Raw genomic sequence first — 18,647 nt, 5'->3', positions numbered from 1 at the left:
ATGAACTCTTAATATATTTCTTAGGTCCTAAAGGAAATAGGATGTTTTTATCCAGTTAGTTATTCAATAGGAAGGATTTTATCATGTAACATTTTGCAACAGAACCTAGATCTATCCTGTATTGCTAAAAGGATGTGCAGCTGTATTCTTTTACAGTATTTGTGCCACAAAATTTATTTGACACAATTTGTTTATGAACAAATGCTGAAGTCAGATATATATCCAGAGGTAATTGGGAGGAAATAGAGATGTTGAAAAACGGTCATTATGTTGAACATTTTAATTGGTTTTTATGTCTAAAAGTGGCTGTATTTACATTTATGTAGTAAAGATGATGGCTTTTTCCTCCTTACTAAAATGGTGCACCATTAGTTTTCAAATATACTGCATTTTTACAATGTAAGTATAAGGACAACCAGAAGTAATGATGACCTAGGACTTAATAGAGATGTATTTAGAATATATGTGCTATCAGTATTTACAAGATAGATATGTTACATCTCTCTTGTTCTTTATATTTTGTTTTTGCTCCTGTCTCTGAATAACATATTTTTTCTTTCTCAAGGTAATCTCCACCACTTGTTTTCTTTGCCCTTTAGTGCCTCCCCAAACTAAATGTTCTTTGAGCCATAAATACTCATATGAACACAGTGTTACTCTTCTCAAACTTTATATGAGCATTTGAAGCATAAAAAAGGTGGAAAGAATAACACAATGATCAACAGTTAACACTTACCACATATTTTATCTGTTTTATATTTTTTAGAGGGATAACTTCTTTTCTGAACTATAGTTGACTATAATAATCATATGCCATTATTAAAACTTGAGCATGAATTTTAGCATCATACGTTCATAATTCCAACATTTTCTTATAGCTTCTCTTTATCAAGGGAATCGACTGTTTAATGGGCTTGCTTGGCAAGTTTTTCTTTTGCTCTCTGTCCTCTAACTTATATATTCATACTAATTCTAATTGAAGTGAATTTAATTCCCACTTATTCCTCCTTTTTCTCTATTAATTTTGCTTTGAGAGTCAAATGTAGCTTAATGATTAAAATTTGGTAGCATAGTACCTGGTACATAGCAAATAATGTTAGCTATTGAGTTTGGTATGAATTCTGTTTTCTTTCTCAACAGATGGCATCACCGAGTTGCGCTTAGTGAATTTTTTGTTTGTTTGTTTTACTGGGTTCATTTATTCTTCCTTTATTCTTGCTTACCGTTTACTCTCTTTTCAGGCAATCTTGTTTTAAGCATTCATCTATGTAATTTCATTAGGTTTGAAGTGTCTTAGTATACCACTGATCTGACTTTCTAGTATACTAGGAATGGGGATATTGAGGATATTCGTTTTAAGGAGCCATTGGAAAAAACAGTAGTTTGAAAGATTTGTACAGGGATGTTTTGAGTTTTGTGTGTTTGTTGTCTGAGAAGCCTATATTAAATGCTATTTCTGGGACATATAACTGTTATTATGTTTCTTTAATCGTGTGTTTTTGAAGTAGCTATCCATTCTCAGAATAGGTATCTCAGTAATTTGATGGGACAGAAATTCTGAAAGAACCAAGATTATGTGTCTTGAATTTTTAGTATGTAGAAAAAAATTAGAGTTCATGTTGGTTTCAAAATGAAAACATTGGTTTTAGTACATGGCTTTAACTATTTCCTCTAATGTTGTATTTAATTAAGTTTTATTTTTTGTTTGGAATAGACACATATGTACATGGTTCAAAAATCAAGGTAATATAAATACACATTGGGAAGTTTTGCTCTTACATTTGACTACTGTATTTCCCCCTCTACCTGCATCACCTGTAAATATGTTTATTAGTTTTTTTGTATATCTTTTTTAAATTTTTTTATGTAGCTATAAGTAAGTATAAATATACTTATTCTTACTTCTTACACAAAAAGTAGCAAATCATTTAGTATTCCACATCTTGATATTTTTTTCTCTTTGCTTATATACTCTTGAGGTCTTTCTGTATCCGTATGTAGAGTTTCCTTATTATTATTATTATTATCTTGTTTGTGGAGCATAGTATTCCGGTGGGTAAATGGAATCTTTTACTAATGGATATTTGGAATATTTCGAGTCTTTTCTTATTATATACAGTACTGCAAATATAATACACATTTTCACACATACAAACAAACACATGTACACATGTGTATTTGTACTCTACCTTCCTGGGTTCTCTAGCTGGGGCCTGTCTAGACAAAAGGCAGATTAACAAGAGAAAAATAAACAAGTTTATTTATTTTTTTTATTTTTTTAAAGATTTTATTTATTTACTTGACAAAGATCACAAGGAGGCAGAGAGGCAGAGAGAGAGGGAAGCAGGTTCGCCGCTGAGCAGAGAGCCCGACGTGGGGCTCGATCCCAGGACCCTGAGATCATGACCTGAGCCGAAGGCAGAGGCCCAACCCACTGAGCCACCCAGGTGCCCCAATAAACAAGTTTATTAACACATGTGTTGAACTTACACATGGGACCCCAACACATGTGTTAATAAACTTGTGACGCGTAACTCAAGGGATAGAGCATGGGCTTACACAGAACAAAAGAACAGGAAATTTTTAGAGAAGTAACAGCAAAAAGGATTGAATTTCTGGGGTGGCAATTGTGGGAAGGTAAATAGGTGGGGAAACTAAGATAAGCGCTAGTTAGGAAAGTTTGTAATGTAGGTTTTCCTCGTGCCATCTCTGAGCTGATAAGAGTTTGGAGTTGTCTCTGGTGATTAACTTCTGTTCTTTCTAGTAGAGTGGTGGATACCTTCACATATTTATGTCATGATTTTAGGCAGTAAGGAGAAGGCAGAGAGCTTTTCTTGTATCAATTTATACTTAATGTCTTTGAGCTCAGAACAATCCTATGCCAACGTGGCATATTCTGCTACCCTTTAGTACTTAGGTACTTAGGTAGGATATTTTCGTGGAAATGGAATTCGTAGGTCCAGAAGGTAAATGGATAGGTTTTGTTAGGTATTGCCACATTGCTTTCCATAAAGATTGTTCTGTTTCGTACTTCTGTTATCAGTACATAAGCATGCTTTTTTCTCCAACAGGTTGTTAACAAGCTTTGGAATTTTTATGAAAAATAGTATCTTGGTGTGATTTTTATTATAATCATAAACTTTGTAAATTAATAAACTATTTTTTAGAGTGGTTTTAGGTTCACAGCAAAATTAAGCAGAAAATAGAGTTCCCATATACCCCATCCCCATATATACACAATCTCCCCCACTGTCCACAGCCTATCCACAGTGGTACATTTACCACCATTAACAGACCTACATTGACGTCATCCAAAGTCCATGGGTTCCTTAGGGTTCACTCTTTGTGTTGTACAATCTATGGGTTTTGACAAATGCATAATAACGCAGTATTATACAGAATAGTTTTATTTACTACCCTAAAAAATACTCTGTGATTTGTTCATCCCTCTCTTTCCCCTAACTTCTAGCAAACATTAAACTTTCTACTGTCGGGCGCCTGGGTGGCTCAGTGGGTTAAGCCGCTGCCTTCGGCTCAGGTCATGATCTCAGGGTCCTGGGATCGAGTCCCGCATCGGGTTCTCTGCTCGGCGGAGATCCTGCTTCCCTCTCTTTCTCTGCCTGCCTCTCCATCTACTTGTGATCTCTCTCTGTCAAATAAATAAATAAAATCTTTAAAAAAAAAAAAAAACTTTCTACTGTCTTCAAAGTTTTGCTTTTTCCAGAATGTCATGTATTGGAATCATAGAGAATGTAGCCTTTTCAGATTGGCTTCTTAGGAATGTGCATTTAAGTGTTCTCTGTGTCTCTTTTCATGGCTTGATAGCCTATTCCTTCTTATTGCTGAATAATGCTCTATCATCTGGATGTACCACAGTTTATTCACTATTAAAGGCTATCTTGGTTGCTTCCAAGTTGAGCAATTATGAATAAAGTTGCTGCAAACATCTTTGTGTAGATTTTTGTGTTGACATAAGTTTCAGCTCTTTTTGGGTGACTATCAAGGAGTGTGATTGCTTGATCATAAGATAAGAGTATGTTTAGTTTTGTAAGAAACTACCACCCTGTCTTCGAAAGTGGCTGTACCCTTTTGCATGCTCACCAGCAGCGAATAAGAGTTTCTGTTGCTCTCTATCCTTTCCAGCAATTTGAGCCATTTTAATAAGGTGTTTAGTGGTATCTCATTTTAATTTGAAATTCCCTGATATATAATGTAGGACATCCTTTCATAGGCTTACTTGCCATCTGTGTATCTTGCCATCTGTGTATCTTCCTTAGTGAGGTGTCTGTTCAGTTCTTTTGCCTATTTTTTCATTGGGCTCTTTATTTTTTTATTGAGTTTTTAGAGTTTTTGTATATTTTTGAATAACAGTCCTTTATTAGATCTGTCTTTTACAGATATTTTCTCCAATTCGGTGGCTTTTCTTATTCTCCTGATAAATGTAAACGATGCTTAAAGGTTAACCCATGTGGAAAAGTATAAAATTGTAAGTGTATGGTTTTATAAATTTTCTAAGTCAACATATTGACTTCTAAATGTAGTTTGGATTTGCAGTTTTCTCATCAATGAGGTTGAGCATCTTTTCATATGATTAAGAGCCATTTCTGTTTCTTATTCTCTGAACTATCAGTTGACATCTTTTGTCCATTTTTCATTGAATTAATGGTCTTTTTTTTCCAACTATGTCTGTAAAAATTGGGAAGATTATTTCTTCAAGGTATGAATAAAATTTTTTTCCCCTGTTTTTCTGTTAGTCTTTCCACTTTGTTTTTAGTTTGTTTTGCTATAAGAATTTTCTCAAATGGCTACATGGAATCTCTTCCTCTTTCCTTAGCTCAGGATTTAGTGTTAAGTGTTACTGTCTTCCAGAATTCTTGTATCTTAAGGTTTTAGTAAGTATCTCATGTTCCCTTGGGGCCTTTTGTGTATCTTTATCTTAGCATTTAATCACAGTTCTTACCTCACCTATTTTTCTGTAGACTGGAAACTCTTTGAGGACTAGAAATAGTTTATTCTCATTGTGTCTCCAGTGTTTGGAGCGTAAGGGTATACAGTAAATACTAAGTGTTTGGTATGAATGATTATTGTTTCTTTGTTTCTTGGATTTTGGTGCCTTTGATTGTATAGCCATTGCTATCTAATTTAAGTACTCTTCATTTGCTGTTGAACTGACAAGTCTTATTCATTTGTCTTGTCATCTTGTCATTTTCTGCTCTTTACTGTATTTCCTTTGAGGATAGTCTTGGAGATACATTGACTTAGTTCTGGGGCCTCTGTGAAAGAGAACAGATCTTTTGAGTGTTTTACTTCTTTCTTCATAATTAAGATTTATGGTACTGTTTTGATGTAAATAAATGATGTTATACTTGTAAATCCTTTTTCCTGATTTTTTTTTGGGCGGGGGACAATGTGTTATATCTTGTTCTCTTTGCTTGTTTTGTATGTTCCTACAATATAATTTCATTAAAAAACATATGTACAAAATATCTACAAATAGTAAAAGATTAGTATAATGAACTTCCACATACTGTTCACCAGCTTCACGAGTTAGTAACTCATAGTACTTTAAGGTGAGTACTTTAAATAATATCATTGAAGTTGTATAGATTCTTAGAGGCTATCTAGGGCTAACCTCCCACCCCAAAAGGCAGGGCTGTAATTCAGATAGAATGGGAGTTTCTCTAACCATAGGGACTTAAACTTTTCTGATGCAGTTGGTTTCTTTACTGAACAGCTGCATTTCTATATTGCGCTTAAGTGTGCTTCAGAAGAAATCCTGATTGATTTCAGTTTAACAACTCTTTAGCATGAGGCTTTCAGTTTATTGAAGACAGAAATTATAGTTTTCTTAGGCTAAAAAAAAAAGGGTTCATTTTAAATGACATGTTAAAAAAAACGTAGTCGTAGCAGTACTAAAAAACTGATAGACATTATACATCTTAAGGAGACTAAGGAAACAATTTCACTTTCTTTTCTGGTTTGTCAGTAGCTACTGATAATCTTATGAAGGACCAGTGTTTTAAATTATTTTCTGATTTAAAACTTGAATATATTTTAACTACATATGGGGTTTTTATTTCTTTCATGTTAAAATGGCAGTTCATAAAATAAAACCTGTTTGTTATGGTTACATTGCCTTTCAGTTCCCTCATCATATCTAGTAGATGCTTTATTTATGAGATCTGTAAAGAATTTGCTTTTTATCAGAAGTTGCTAATTCAGATTATTTCATTAATTTCAGAATCACTCCATAGCAGTGTATGTCAGTTATTTCCTTATTAAGTAATTTGGCCCAGGATATTTAAATGATTCCCTTTTCAGCTGGATTCTTCTGTTACTGGTTATGGCTTTGAATGAAGAGCCTTTCTGGGAGCAGCTTTATAAACCTTTAACTTCTTCCCCAAAATGTTCAAGTCACTGTATATCGTATTTACCACAGTGAGAATTTTATATGGCACATACTTGTTAAATTTTTCACAGTAACTACTGTTATACTTAGTCTGTATTTTATCATTTTCTTAAGCTCTTTTTTTGTACAAGATGAAGATTTTTACTCTCATTGGTAGTTCAAAACTAGAATATAATGTCTCTTTTCTTGATTTCTATAGAGCAGGTTGTTGCCCTGGATGCCCAAAATATCGTAGCTGTTTCATGTGGAGAAGCTCATACATTAGCACTAAATGACAAGGGCCAGGTGTATGCGTGGGGTCTCGATTCTGATGGACAGCTTGGCCTGCTAGGATCAGAGGAATGTATCAGAGTACCCAGGTAACAAAGGTGACCAAAAAGAGGTCTTTAACAATCTTTTTTAATAAATTTGTTATCTAAGTTATTCTGCTTACTGTGGGCAAGTAAGAGTTGACATCTAATTACTTCTCCCTTTTGAGTTCTTAAGGAATTACTAGGTAGGTTCTGGCCTTTAATTTGGGCTGAGTGCTATTTTTTATGTATTACATATTTTCCCCTAAATTATTTATGTTTGTAAAGAAATGGGATGGGGAATATATACTTTACTATAACTATTGCATTACTAAAATTTTTAAGCAGTTTAGGCTAATTTAAACTACTGGTTCTATCTTGAGTACCCCAGCTGTTAAAATATTTATTAAATATTGGTTGGTTGCATATTTCTCTATCTTGTTTTGTATTGTTTTTATTGAATATAGAAGTCCCACATGCTTAATGTAAAAAGATTCAGTCACTTTCCAATTTTTTAAAAAGCAGTGGCCACAATTTAATTTGTTACTCACTAATTCATCATAGAATTATTTCAAAATTAAATAAATGCCTAGTCAATGTTGTGTAGTCTTAGAGATATACATAAGGCATAGCCATTGTTTTAATGCTGAAAATTTTAAGAGCGTGAACATGTTTAGGTAAAAATATACAGATTTAAAGAAAAGTATCCAATTTGTTTTAAATACATAAATAATACAGTAACTCACGCTTTGTTTTTTAAATTATACAAATTCTTGCTTCCTTAAACTCTTGTTCTTTCTTCCTAGTAATAGTTATAGGGACAAAAGAAAACTCTCCAGAGAAACAAAGGTATTAAACTAATTTTAGATATAAATCTAGGTAGCATTATTTTTACACACATTTAGATATTTTGTTTTTAACTTAACATTGATTAATGTTTGTTTTGGTTTAAGAAATAGGATGTAACTTACTAGGATAAGGAAACGGAACACAGGAACTAATAATATTTCAGAACAGAAACTCTTTATTGTTAGAAATGAGTTTTTTTTAAACTAGGAAGGGTAGCTAGCTAGTTCCTTTAGTAAGCCTATGACCTTTCCTTGTATATGTTTATTGAGAACTTAAAAGTATTCGTTTAAGTATTTGCTTTGTTTTAATTTATGAAGAGGATTTTTGGTCTTTAACATTTTATATTTGTTTTAGTAAAAATTGTGAGTTGGACTTTTGGATATATCATACTCACATGTTTCCTTGATTGATCTTGTAATTAAATTCTACAGAAATCCCCAAATTTCTTCCACTTAATTTCTTTTTGTTTATAACAATTTAATAACAAACACAACTCCCATTATGCTTTTAGTATCTCTTAATGATGGTGTTCTTGGGAGAAAATATTTTTTCCTTAAGCTAAGTAAATTGAATTTTTTAGTCATTTCAGTTTTGCTTTATTTCAGAAAATGGTAATTTGCAACCATATAGCTATTGGTAATAATACAAAGCATTCATAGAAACATAGTGACCTCACATTTGTCATATCTTCTACTGCTTTTATTTCGTCCCACAAATAGCTGTTGTAGAATGGGATTTTTTAATACAAAATTCTTAAAATTTTGTGTTTTTACAATTGAAAAGGAACCTTCCTGTGAGATTTTTAAATCACCAATCCAGAATCATGATTTATGTCAAAGCTTTCCAATTTCTTTTCTATTTATTCCATTGGTTTCCTAAAATCATACTGACATTTTTGTTGCTCTTATACTTCTGACATTTTGTTGCTCCTTATACTTCTAGTGTAAGGGATTTCAGTCAGTAACCCATAGATATTTAGTAAATGGAAAGAAAGGTAACTATAAGAGAATTTTATTATATAGTTTATTTGAACAGTGCCCTTTAATAAATTATGCATTTGTGACTTTGCTGTTTCATAAACCTGGATGGGGACCTGAAAAGAGATCTTATTTGAGTCATCCGGTTTAAACTTGGAAGGTTTTTATTTGCTAAATGTGTATTAACTGTTAAGCTCTGTGTTAAGGCATTTCTCCTGTTCAACCTACTCAGTTTTCAGTGGACTGATCTGATTTCTTATGACATATACATAGTTTTTCTGATACTTTCATGTGTTAAAGGGCAATTTAGTATTTCAGTATATTTTGTTTGGGGCAAATCATGCTCAGAGACTGAGTTTGTCTTTGCCTGACCTCTATTTAACACAGGTTTACTGAAGGAATTTCACAAGCCAGTAACATATGGGATAAAAAACATATTTCAAACGAGTGATAGATAAATCATACTGTTGTTTCAAGCAAGAGGTGATAGTAATAAAAATCAAATTTAGTTTAGGTATACCTTTATATGACTTGATACTAGGGCGAAATGGCTTAGCCAACTGAGAACTGATTTTTTTCCTGCCAGCAGAAAGTAAAAGTCCCCTGTTCTAGAGCACGTTGCTAAGGAAAGATTCATCTAGCAAGTATTGATGGGCAAGAGGATCTTTTCCCTAGGATTGCTGCTCAGTTTTTACCCCTGAAGGTTAAAGTCTCCTCTACTGTGGCTGGCACTGATTACCCTGTCTTTGGAGAGCTATTTAGATTAGCTAAGACCTAAGAGTCTGGGATAGTCCTCACAAACTCTCAGTATTCATAATCTGAATGTCCTCTAGCTAGAGTTTTTCTTCATGCGTTTTTATTGGTGAGACCCCAATAGAGCCCCACAACAGCTGAGCCACTGAGTACATCCAAAACATGAGATTATGACATCCCAACACAACTTATATCCAAACAGTTTAACTCTTTTTTTTTTTTTTAAGATTTTATTTATTTATTTGACAGAGATCACAAGTAGTCAGAGAGGCAGGCATAGAGAGAGAGAGGAGGAAGCAGGCTCCCTGCTGAGCACAGAGCCAGATGCGGGGCTCGATCCCAGGACCCTGGGATCATGACCTGAGCTGGAGGCAGAGGCTTAACCCACTGAGCCACCCAGGCGCCCCAAACAGTTTAACTCTTAAGAACAGTTCCATTTCATCATAAACAAGTGAATTTGAAATCAAATTGATATATGACATAGAAATATATTTTTATGAAACACTGCCAGTGATTTTTTTCTTTTTAAATTGTAGTACCAAACTATTTTTTTCTTTTCTTTTTTTAAGATTTTATTTATTTGACAGAGGGAGAGATCACAAGTAGGCAGAGAAGCAGGCGGGTAGGGGGAGCAGGCTTCCTGCTAAGCAGAGAGCCCAATGCGGGGCTTGATCCTAGGACCAAAGGCAAAGGCGCCCCCCAAACTATTTTTAGATGCAAGGCTTTTTCTATATGCTTAGAGATGTGAGCCAGCTTTGAAATGTTTGCATTCATTTTGAATAAACCATGTAGAAGACAGGAGGAAGCTCAACTATATGGAAATAGATTTTTTAAAAATTAGTGTTTATGGGCGCCTGAGTGGCTCCTTCGGTTAAGCAGCTGCCTTTGGCTCAGGTCATGATCCCAGAGTCCTGGGATTGAGTCCTGCATCCAGCTTCCAGCTCCACAGGGAGTCTGCTTCTCCCTTTGACCTTCTCCCCTCTCAAGCTCTCTCTCACTGACTCTCTCTCTCAAATAAATCTTTTAAAAAATATATAGTGTTTATAATTTTTGTAAGAATGATCAGAAAACTGAAGAGTCACGTTAGGCTGTACTTTTCTTGAAAACAAAATTCATTTTTATGCCAGTAGATAAGGGTATTGAAATTAAGTAACACTTGAAAATGAGAGAAGAATGTAAAATTAATAATAGGTTATATTTGAAACTGTTACTACTTTGTTAATCTTTTCCAGTTTCTAATTTTATTTTTTTTTTAAATCACTACTCCCTGGGGAAAGACAGATTATTCAATACTAATGCTAGTCTCTGTAGACATACTGCATTTCTTTCTTTTTTGTTTTAAAACTATTTAAATTCAAGTTCACATATAGTGTAGTATTAGTTTCAGGGGTAGAATTTAGTGATTCATCAGTTGCATATAATACCCAGTGCTTATTACATCAAGTGCCCTCCTTTAATGCCCATCACCCCTATACCCTATCTCCCCCCACCCCCAATTCCCCTCCAGCAACCCTCAACTTCTTCCCTATATATAAACTTGCTCCTATGGTTTGCCTGTAGACCTCCATTCCTGCCTAGTTATTTCTTTTTGTGTAGGATATATGTTACACCTTTATTTAAAAAAAAAGTTAAAACTAATTTTACTACCTTTTAGTTTGATATAAGTGGAAATACATACTTTCCCATGCAAACTTTAGAAAACCAGTTATTGGTAATAAAATTGTAGTTTTTTTTTTTTTTTTAATTCTGTTTCTTGTACCTGTGCAATAAAAACTATGAGAGGGTGGTATAACATTATCCTTGTGAGAATAGCTATTTCTCGATTATAGAAACTAATTATGTTTGACTTGTCAGCTTGGTCAAAAGTAGAATTTATTTTCTTGACTTCCTCATTTTGAACATATATTAAAATTTTAGATTAAAAAGAAAATGTATTTCTTATGGTAGTGACTAGATTGTTAGTGTAAATCTTTCAAAATTAAAAGAAGAGTTGGTGTTAAGACTTTTTAGATCACTAAGGAAGTTGTGGCTTCACTGGGAAATAGAAAATTGTTAATTATGTTTAATTGGTAAAATATATTTTTAAAACCACTTTATTGAGGTATAATTGACATACAAAAAGCTGTACTTAATGTAAATGCCTTGTTGAGTTTGAATTTGGCAAAATATTTAATGTTTTAGTTCTGAAATTTTTTATTATGTAATGTAAACTTTTTACTAGTCTTTGTTAGCAGTTGGAATTTTACCTTCACAAACAACTGGAAGTGCCTAGTTTATGCCTTTAATGCCCCTGTACATTAAATTGTAAAGTATAACAGTACATTAGCACACATATTCAACAATTAATATATTTTGGCAGACTTCCCAGCGGAGGGGAGTACAAATCTTATTTCCAAGTTTATTAATACTGTTTTCTTAACAAATTTCAAACATCTTTCGAAATACAGTAAAGAAATGATTCAGTTCTTTACAGTGACTCATTTAGTGATGTCATAGCCATTTAAAATGTTTGACATACTTTAAACTTCAGCGAGTTGTTTCAAATATATAAGCAGTTAGAAAATGTTGACCCTAGATGTCTGAATTCTGATTTTCTCTTCATAGTTTTGATTAATTAGGAATCCTCATGTTGTGTATGTGCATAAGTATATATTTTTATTTACAAAATTTATTCTGGCTTATTTTTACTTCTTGACTGCATTCGAATCATTTAAAAAATTAGAGAATAATTAAATACAAATACTTACATTAGCTTTTTTACTTAAAGAGAATTACTTTTGATTAATTAAAAAAATTTTATTTCATTAAGAATTTTCTAGTTTTTTGTCCTTTAAGAAAAATGGAACATGGGGAACTAATATGGTAACTTATTACCATTCAGTATTTTTCTTTTTTTTATTCCTGAAAGCTTAAAAAAACAAAAAAGAAGAAAAACATATCCTCCTTCATCTCCCCAAACCTTCTGTATATTAATTTACATGGAGATGAAAGGAGATTTTTTTTTAAACAGTAATGCCATAGAAGAATACATTTCCTTGTCACTATAGCAGACATGGCTAAAGAAATTAGTATTTATGTTGTATTCCAAGCCTTATGATAATTTTGGAAATGTGGAAGTCACCAAGTATAAATTGTTATGCAAATTTAGAAGTTTTAGGGACAGATTTTATGAACAGTTTAATATTAAAGCTTTAAAGACATTCATAAACTCATCCTTTAACAGTGTATTCATTACATATTTTTTTACCAGGCACTGTGGTAAGTGCTGGGGAGCCTGTGAATGTAAGACACATAGTCTGCATTTATAGAGCTTATTGTTGAGCAGAGTACACTAGTAGTTAACAGTGATAAATTCTATGAAGGAAAAAATGTAAGGTGCTGAGAGTTTAGTATTTGAAATGTCTTATTTGTACTTGATACCTGGAACAAGTTTTTAAAAATAGTTAATATAGTTAAAAAAATATTTAACATAATTCAGTGGTCAGTGTGTCATGTGCCTAATATGCATAAACAGTAACAGTGAATGTTCAGTAACTTCAGCACAGTTGCACATATCCATGTATTTTTTTATTCCCGCTTTCGCATTGCTAGAGTTTGATTTTGCTAATTACAGAAAAAATGGCATTTTGCTACATTTGAAAATCTGAAGGTGCATTGGATCCTGTTAACTTGTTGGATTCTACGAAATTATAGCAGTGCAACTCTCAGGTTTTGTAGTTAAGAACATAAATCCACTAAATAAAAATATTTTTAATACGACAGTATGGAATTAGAGTAACTCTCCTTTCTCCTACTCAAAATTTGATTTGCTGAAGCTGCCTCCCGAAAATCATGGGTATCGACACTCTGGTCAGAACTTGCTCCGGACTCTCATATGGCAGAATCAGGTCAGGTGGCAGTATCAGGTAAAGGGAAATAAGAAACATATGTTTCCTCCCCCCTTCTTAGCTTGAAAACACCCATTCAGGAAAAACAAAATGACCAGGAGAAGGGGAACTGCATAAGAAACACCTGGGATGATTGATGCAGAAATATACTTGATTTTTGTAATGTTTTAAAAATTAGCTTTCAGAATTGTATTACAGTTAAGGAAAAATCAGAAAGGGGGGAAGAAACTATAAAAATATAAGAAAAAAATGCAACGTGGCAGAAATATGACTGACTATATCAGTGATCATAATACATATGAATTGATTAAATTTCTCTAGCGAAGAATTAAGTTTAATATCACTGATTTAGATGTAAAGGAAAAGGAGAGCTCAGAAGGAATAGGTTTCATAATGTGAATTGGTAGCACCACGTGATAAGAATCCCTATTGGTTCTTAAGGAACCGGATAGAGAACATGTATTAAACTAGGCCAAACGCCAATTTTAGACAAATTAGATCATGTGCATTTGTTTTACAAATATATTGCCAGGTTTCACACTTTGAGCTAAAGATTTCTTTTGGTAAAAGGAAATATCTGAATTATAAAAGCACTGTGAGGAATACTTGAGGTGTGAACATAGTTTGCTTAAATTCTTTTTTCAAAGTACTTTCTCATTACACCTCTTAATTTTTTTCACATTCAATTTTGTTTACTGATGTTAGCATAAGTAGTTGGGTAAAATGGGCTTATATAAAAAAGCATGTACTGCTAGGTCAGTAGGAAACTATTTGCACATAGTAAGTAGTCAGTAAATGGCATTAATAAATATTCAGGATCCGTTTATTAAATGGAATTAACTGATTTTGATTTCTTTTCTTATTTTCTAGAAATATTAAAAGTTTGTCAGATATCCAGGTAGTACAGGTTGCTTGCGGTTACTATCATTCACTTGCACTTTCTAAAGGTAAGCATTATTTTTATTTTCTTACCCTTTTCAGTTTTATTACTGGATACTTGAACAGAAAGTCCTTGAGCTTTGTTCTTGAAATTCAATATTGTCCTGGTTCTTTTTGATCCTTTTCATATCCAAATATATTTTAGAATTAGCTTGGCCCACAGACTACTGGGATTTTGATTGGGATTACACTGTTTCTATAAATCAATTTTAGGAAAATCTTTACAGTATTGATTCTTTCAGTTCTTGAACATATTATATCTATTTTAATCTCCATTTAATTTTTCTCAATAGTATTTTGTTGTTTTCTGTGGAGAGGTCTTACACATCTTTTATTAGATTTTCCCCTAGATATGAAATGATGTTTTTATTATTGAATCATTTCGAAGTTATTGCTAGTATATAGAGGTGGAATTGATTTTTGTGTGTAATTGTTCTATAGGGGGAAAGTTACAACTTGTCCTATCTCATTTGATCTCAGACTTTTTCTGAATAAAAACAAGTCCAAGCATCCTACTAGTTTTGTTTGCTGGGTTTGTTTTTTTTTTTAAGATTTTTATTTATTCATTTGAGAGAGCCAGAGGGACAGAGAGCACAAGCAGGGGAGAGGGAGAAGCAGACTCCCTGCTGAGCTGAGAGCCCGATATGGGGCTCGATCCCAGAACCTGGAGATCATGACTTGAGTAGAAGGCAGATGCTTAACCATCTGAGCCACCCAGGTGCCCCTGTTTGCTTTTGTTTCTTTTTTTTTCTTTTTTCAAGATTTTATTTATTTATTTGACACAGAGAGAGAGAGAGAGATCACAAGTAGGCAGAGAGGCAGGCAGAGAGAGAGAGAGAGGAGGAAGCAGGCTCCCCGTGGAGCAGAGAGCCCGATGTGGGGCTCGATCCCAGAATCCCGGGATCATGACCCAAGCCAAAGGCAGAGGCTTTAACCCACTGAGCCATCCAGGCGCCCGCTTTTGTTTCTTACTCAGCTACTTCACCTGCCTGCTGAGGATTGTAGCATGGGTTACTATGTTGGTTTTTACCATATAAAAAAATAAGCTCCAGGAGCGCCTGGGTGGGTCAGTTGTTAATCGTCTGCCTTCGGCTCAGGTCATGATCCCAGTCCTGGGATGGAGCCCCGACTTGGGCTTCCCTGCTTAGTGGGAAGCCTGCTTCTCCCTCTCCCACTCTCTCTGCTTGTGTTCCCTCTCTTGCTGTCTCTATCAAATAAATAAATAAAATCTTAAAAAATAATAATAAAAAATAAGCTCCAGGGGCGCCTGGGTGGCTCAGCCGGGTAAGTGTCTGCCTTCAGCTCAGTCATGGTCTCGGGGTCCTGGGTCCTGGTCCCTGAATCGGGCTCTCTGCTCAGCGGGGAGCCTGCTTCTCCCTCTCCCTCTACCTGCTGCTCTGCCTACTTGTGATCTCTCTCTCTCTCTGTGTCAAATAAATAAAATCTTTTTAAAAAAAAATAAAAAATAAGCTCCAGTGGCTTCATTATTACTATTATTTAATTCATTAAATGTCTAGGCTTACTGTGAATACAGCACTAGGGTCTAGCTGTAGGGAAATATAGGTAAGATGATAGAATAATTTTAGGTCCTATACCATCTAGGGGAGGGGGCAGATACACAAATAACTGGTTTGAGACAAAAATACTATTTTGGTCAAGGTCAAAGTGAAGTGCTATGTGAATGAAGAAAAAAGTGTAATTAGTTCAAATCAATAAAATTATTAATAATAAAGAGGGACTTGGTATTTGATGCAGTTTTAAAAGAATAAAGTATATTCAGAGTTAGAGAAATGTTGAGAAATAGCTAGAGGAAGTGTTGAAGATTGGCTAATGTGATAGTACTAGTAAAGTCGTAGAATTAGGAAAGTATTTTGTGTATTTGAATGTTAGCATATAGTTTTATGTAGATATTGTGAGCGTGGGAGACATAGTGATACTTCAGTTGAGGTAATATGTTACAAAGGCCTTAAATGCCTTATTAAGGCATTTGAATTTCTGTAGGCATTGGGGAGGCTGGCATCCCTGTATTCTTTGTTGTTACTTTGTCAGCTCTTTTTTGATATTTGGTAGGTAGATCCAAGATCAGATTAAACCCAGACGTTTTACTGATGAGGAGGGCAATTTTCTGTCTGGACTTAACAGGGATTTTTTTGCCTTGTTTGTTTGCTTACCACTATATATTATGTTTCACATAATATATAGTGGTAAGCAGTATGCTGCTAGCCCTTATGTTATAGTCATATTCATACAAATAACAGTATAATTACATACTATAAAAAAGAACTGTAAAGAAAAAATTAGGATATTTGGAATATATAACAGGGGGACTGGACTTAATTTAGACCACCAGGGAAAGCTTGCTGCTGGGAAAGAATAGAAATGAACTAGACAAAGATGGGGGGAAAGTCCACACAAAGGGAACTGCAAGTGTGTGAGAAATGGACATTAGAGAATGTAAAGGAGGACAAGTATCACTAGAGTAAGGGAAGAGACGGGTATGAAATGAGCTTGGAAACATAGATTATGTAGAATGTTAACGGGCTTTGTTCAAAGTGCTTATCCCAGTGTCCGTGGGAAGGCTCTGATATCTTTTTTTCAGGTGAGCCACATTATCAAATCTACATTTTAATAATACCTCTCTATATATACAGATGTCTGCTAGTATATGCATAAAATATTTTTGGAAGTACATACCAGTAATTGGTAAGAGTGGTTGTCTCTTGGGTGAGGACCCAACTTCTAATTTTAGAGGGAAACTTATTTATTTTTTTTTTTGAGGGAAACTTATTTTTAAGTGTGTACTATTTTATAGTATGAATTTTAAAAACCGTTATTAGTGTGTCAGTTATTAGTGTGGTTTAATAAAATAAAAAGATGTCTAAAGTTGCAAGACATGGTGATAGTTGAGGGAGCAAAAGTGACAAGCAGAGATGATGAAGAGTGGATCTATTTGCCATATTTTTCTTTAGAAGGAAAACTGTATATTATGTATTGATATATAATAGAGTGATACCAGTCTGTGTATAAGGTAAGAGAAGAGAGAAGAGTATGTCTTCTTTAAGCATGTCTCTTTATGTTTATGGCTCGTGCTACTGAATCAGTTATAGAGTCATTTATTGAGATAGAGAACATTGAGCATAGGTCCAGATATGGGAGGTAAAGTGGGGGGTCATAAATTGGAACACACTGAGCTGGAGGTACCTTTGTAATATCCAAGTGTAGAGGTCAGGTAAATAATTAGATACATGGGATTATTGCTAATAAGAGAGGTCTGGTCTAGTGATAAAATTTTGAATGTGATCAGTATATAATAACTGAGGTCTTGAGCCTGGTTGAGTGCCTTTTGAGATAAATCACAGAATAAAAGTGAGACTTGAGGAATAGTTCTGTCTTAAGAAACATAAGGAAATGAGTTATGTGCCTTACCCATTCATTAGTAAAGTGAGTCAGACTTAAAGTGTACTAATACAGAATGTTGTTCTTGATGTTTCTTTGAATGTTCTTCTATTATGTTTCCAGATAAGAAATCAGCTTAATAAAGGTGAATATGTACTTCCGTTTGATGAGAAGGAGAATGTCCCAAAGTAACTGATGATCTTCAAATGAAATTTTTGGGTGTGTAAGGAAAATAGTTGATTGATTTTATAATTTCTGTTTTACAGCAAGTGAAGTCTTCTGTTGGGGACAAAATAAATATGGCCAGTTGGGTTTAGGCATCGACTGTAAAAAGCAAGCTTCACCACAGCTGATTAAGTCTTTGCTTGGAATCCCTTTCATGCAAGTTGCAGCAGGAGGAGCCCATAGTTTTGTACTCACCCTTTCTGGAGCTATTTTTGGATGGGGACGCAACAAATTTGGTCAACTAGGTCTTAATGATGAAAATGGTAGGTTCTCATTATTTATTGATAAATGTACATTAAAAGAAATGATCTTTTGAGATGGATCAGTGATTCTTAATGTCAGAAAGAAATGTACCCAAGTCTTCCCCGATATGGAGAAGGGGATGAGAAGTTTATTTTAAAAATTCCATTTAATAATATTTTGAAGGGATGGTGGGAGTGCCAATGAATACCATTTTATCACAAAATAAATTCTAGAAAGTATATCTGGAAAAAATCTTTATTGTTAGATGTTCATTAAAAGAAAGTTGTGAAAAACATTACTTCAATTGGTAATCACATTATTGGCTACCATTGGTGGAAAGAGGTTGTAAAATTACTGTGGAAAGTAACATGAAGTGTTAATGTATTTGAGTTTTTCAAGGAACTATTAAAATAATCTGAGTCATTAAAACTTTATTTTGAAGCTTCACTTTTAACATTGATTCTAGAGTTGAAAATAATTTGAATTTTAAGAATTATAATTACTTGAAACAAGTCAGGATCTTGGAACTGATTTTTCATAACTACATTAATTCAGATGCCAGTATCTGAAATACAGGAACTAATTTCATAAAATTCAACATAATTGTCATGACTTAAGTAGACAAAAGTGAGTTGTTGGTCTAGTAACAACTGGTAATGATAAACAAATAATACTCGGA

At 33.8% G+C, this 18,647-nt stretch overlaps 1 protein-coding gene across 5 annotated transcripts in view; it reads left to right on the top strand.

The window, feature by feature from the left end:
• Positions 1-18,647, top strand: part of HERC4 (HECT and RLD domain containing E3 ubiquitin protein ligase 4) — a 122,631-nt gene that overhangs the window by 21,223 nt on the left and 82,761 nt on the right. For all 5 annotated transcript variants that reach the window (XR_007122619.1, XM_047701692.1, XM_047701690.1 and 2 more), the window contains exons 3-5: positions 6,609-6,768; positions 14,036-14,112; positions 17,767-17,988. Coding sequence is in view for 4 of the 5 variants with exons in the window: in XM_047701692.1 (XP_047557648.1) it covers positions 6,609-6,768; positions 14,036-14,112; positions 17,767-17,988 (459 nt within the window). In the remaining variant the exon portion in view is untranslated. The remainder of the gene's footprint in view (positions 1-6,608; positions 6,769-14,035; positions 14,113-17,766; positions 17,989-18,647) is intronic.

Source organism: Lutra lutra, chromosome 14 (genome assembly GCF_902655055.1).
Source record: "Lutra lutra chromosome 14, mLutLut1.2, whole genome shotgun sequence".
Classification (NCBI taxonomy): domain Eukaryota; kingdom Metazoa; phylum Chordata; class Mammalia; order Carnivora; family Mustelidae; genus Lutra; species Lutra lutra.
The sequence above is the reverse complement of the archived record's forward strand: the minus strand, read 5'-3'. Positions and strand labels throughout refer to the sequence as shown.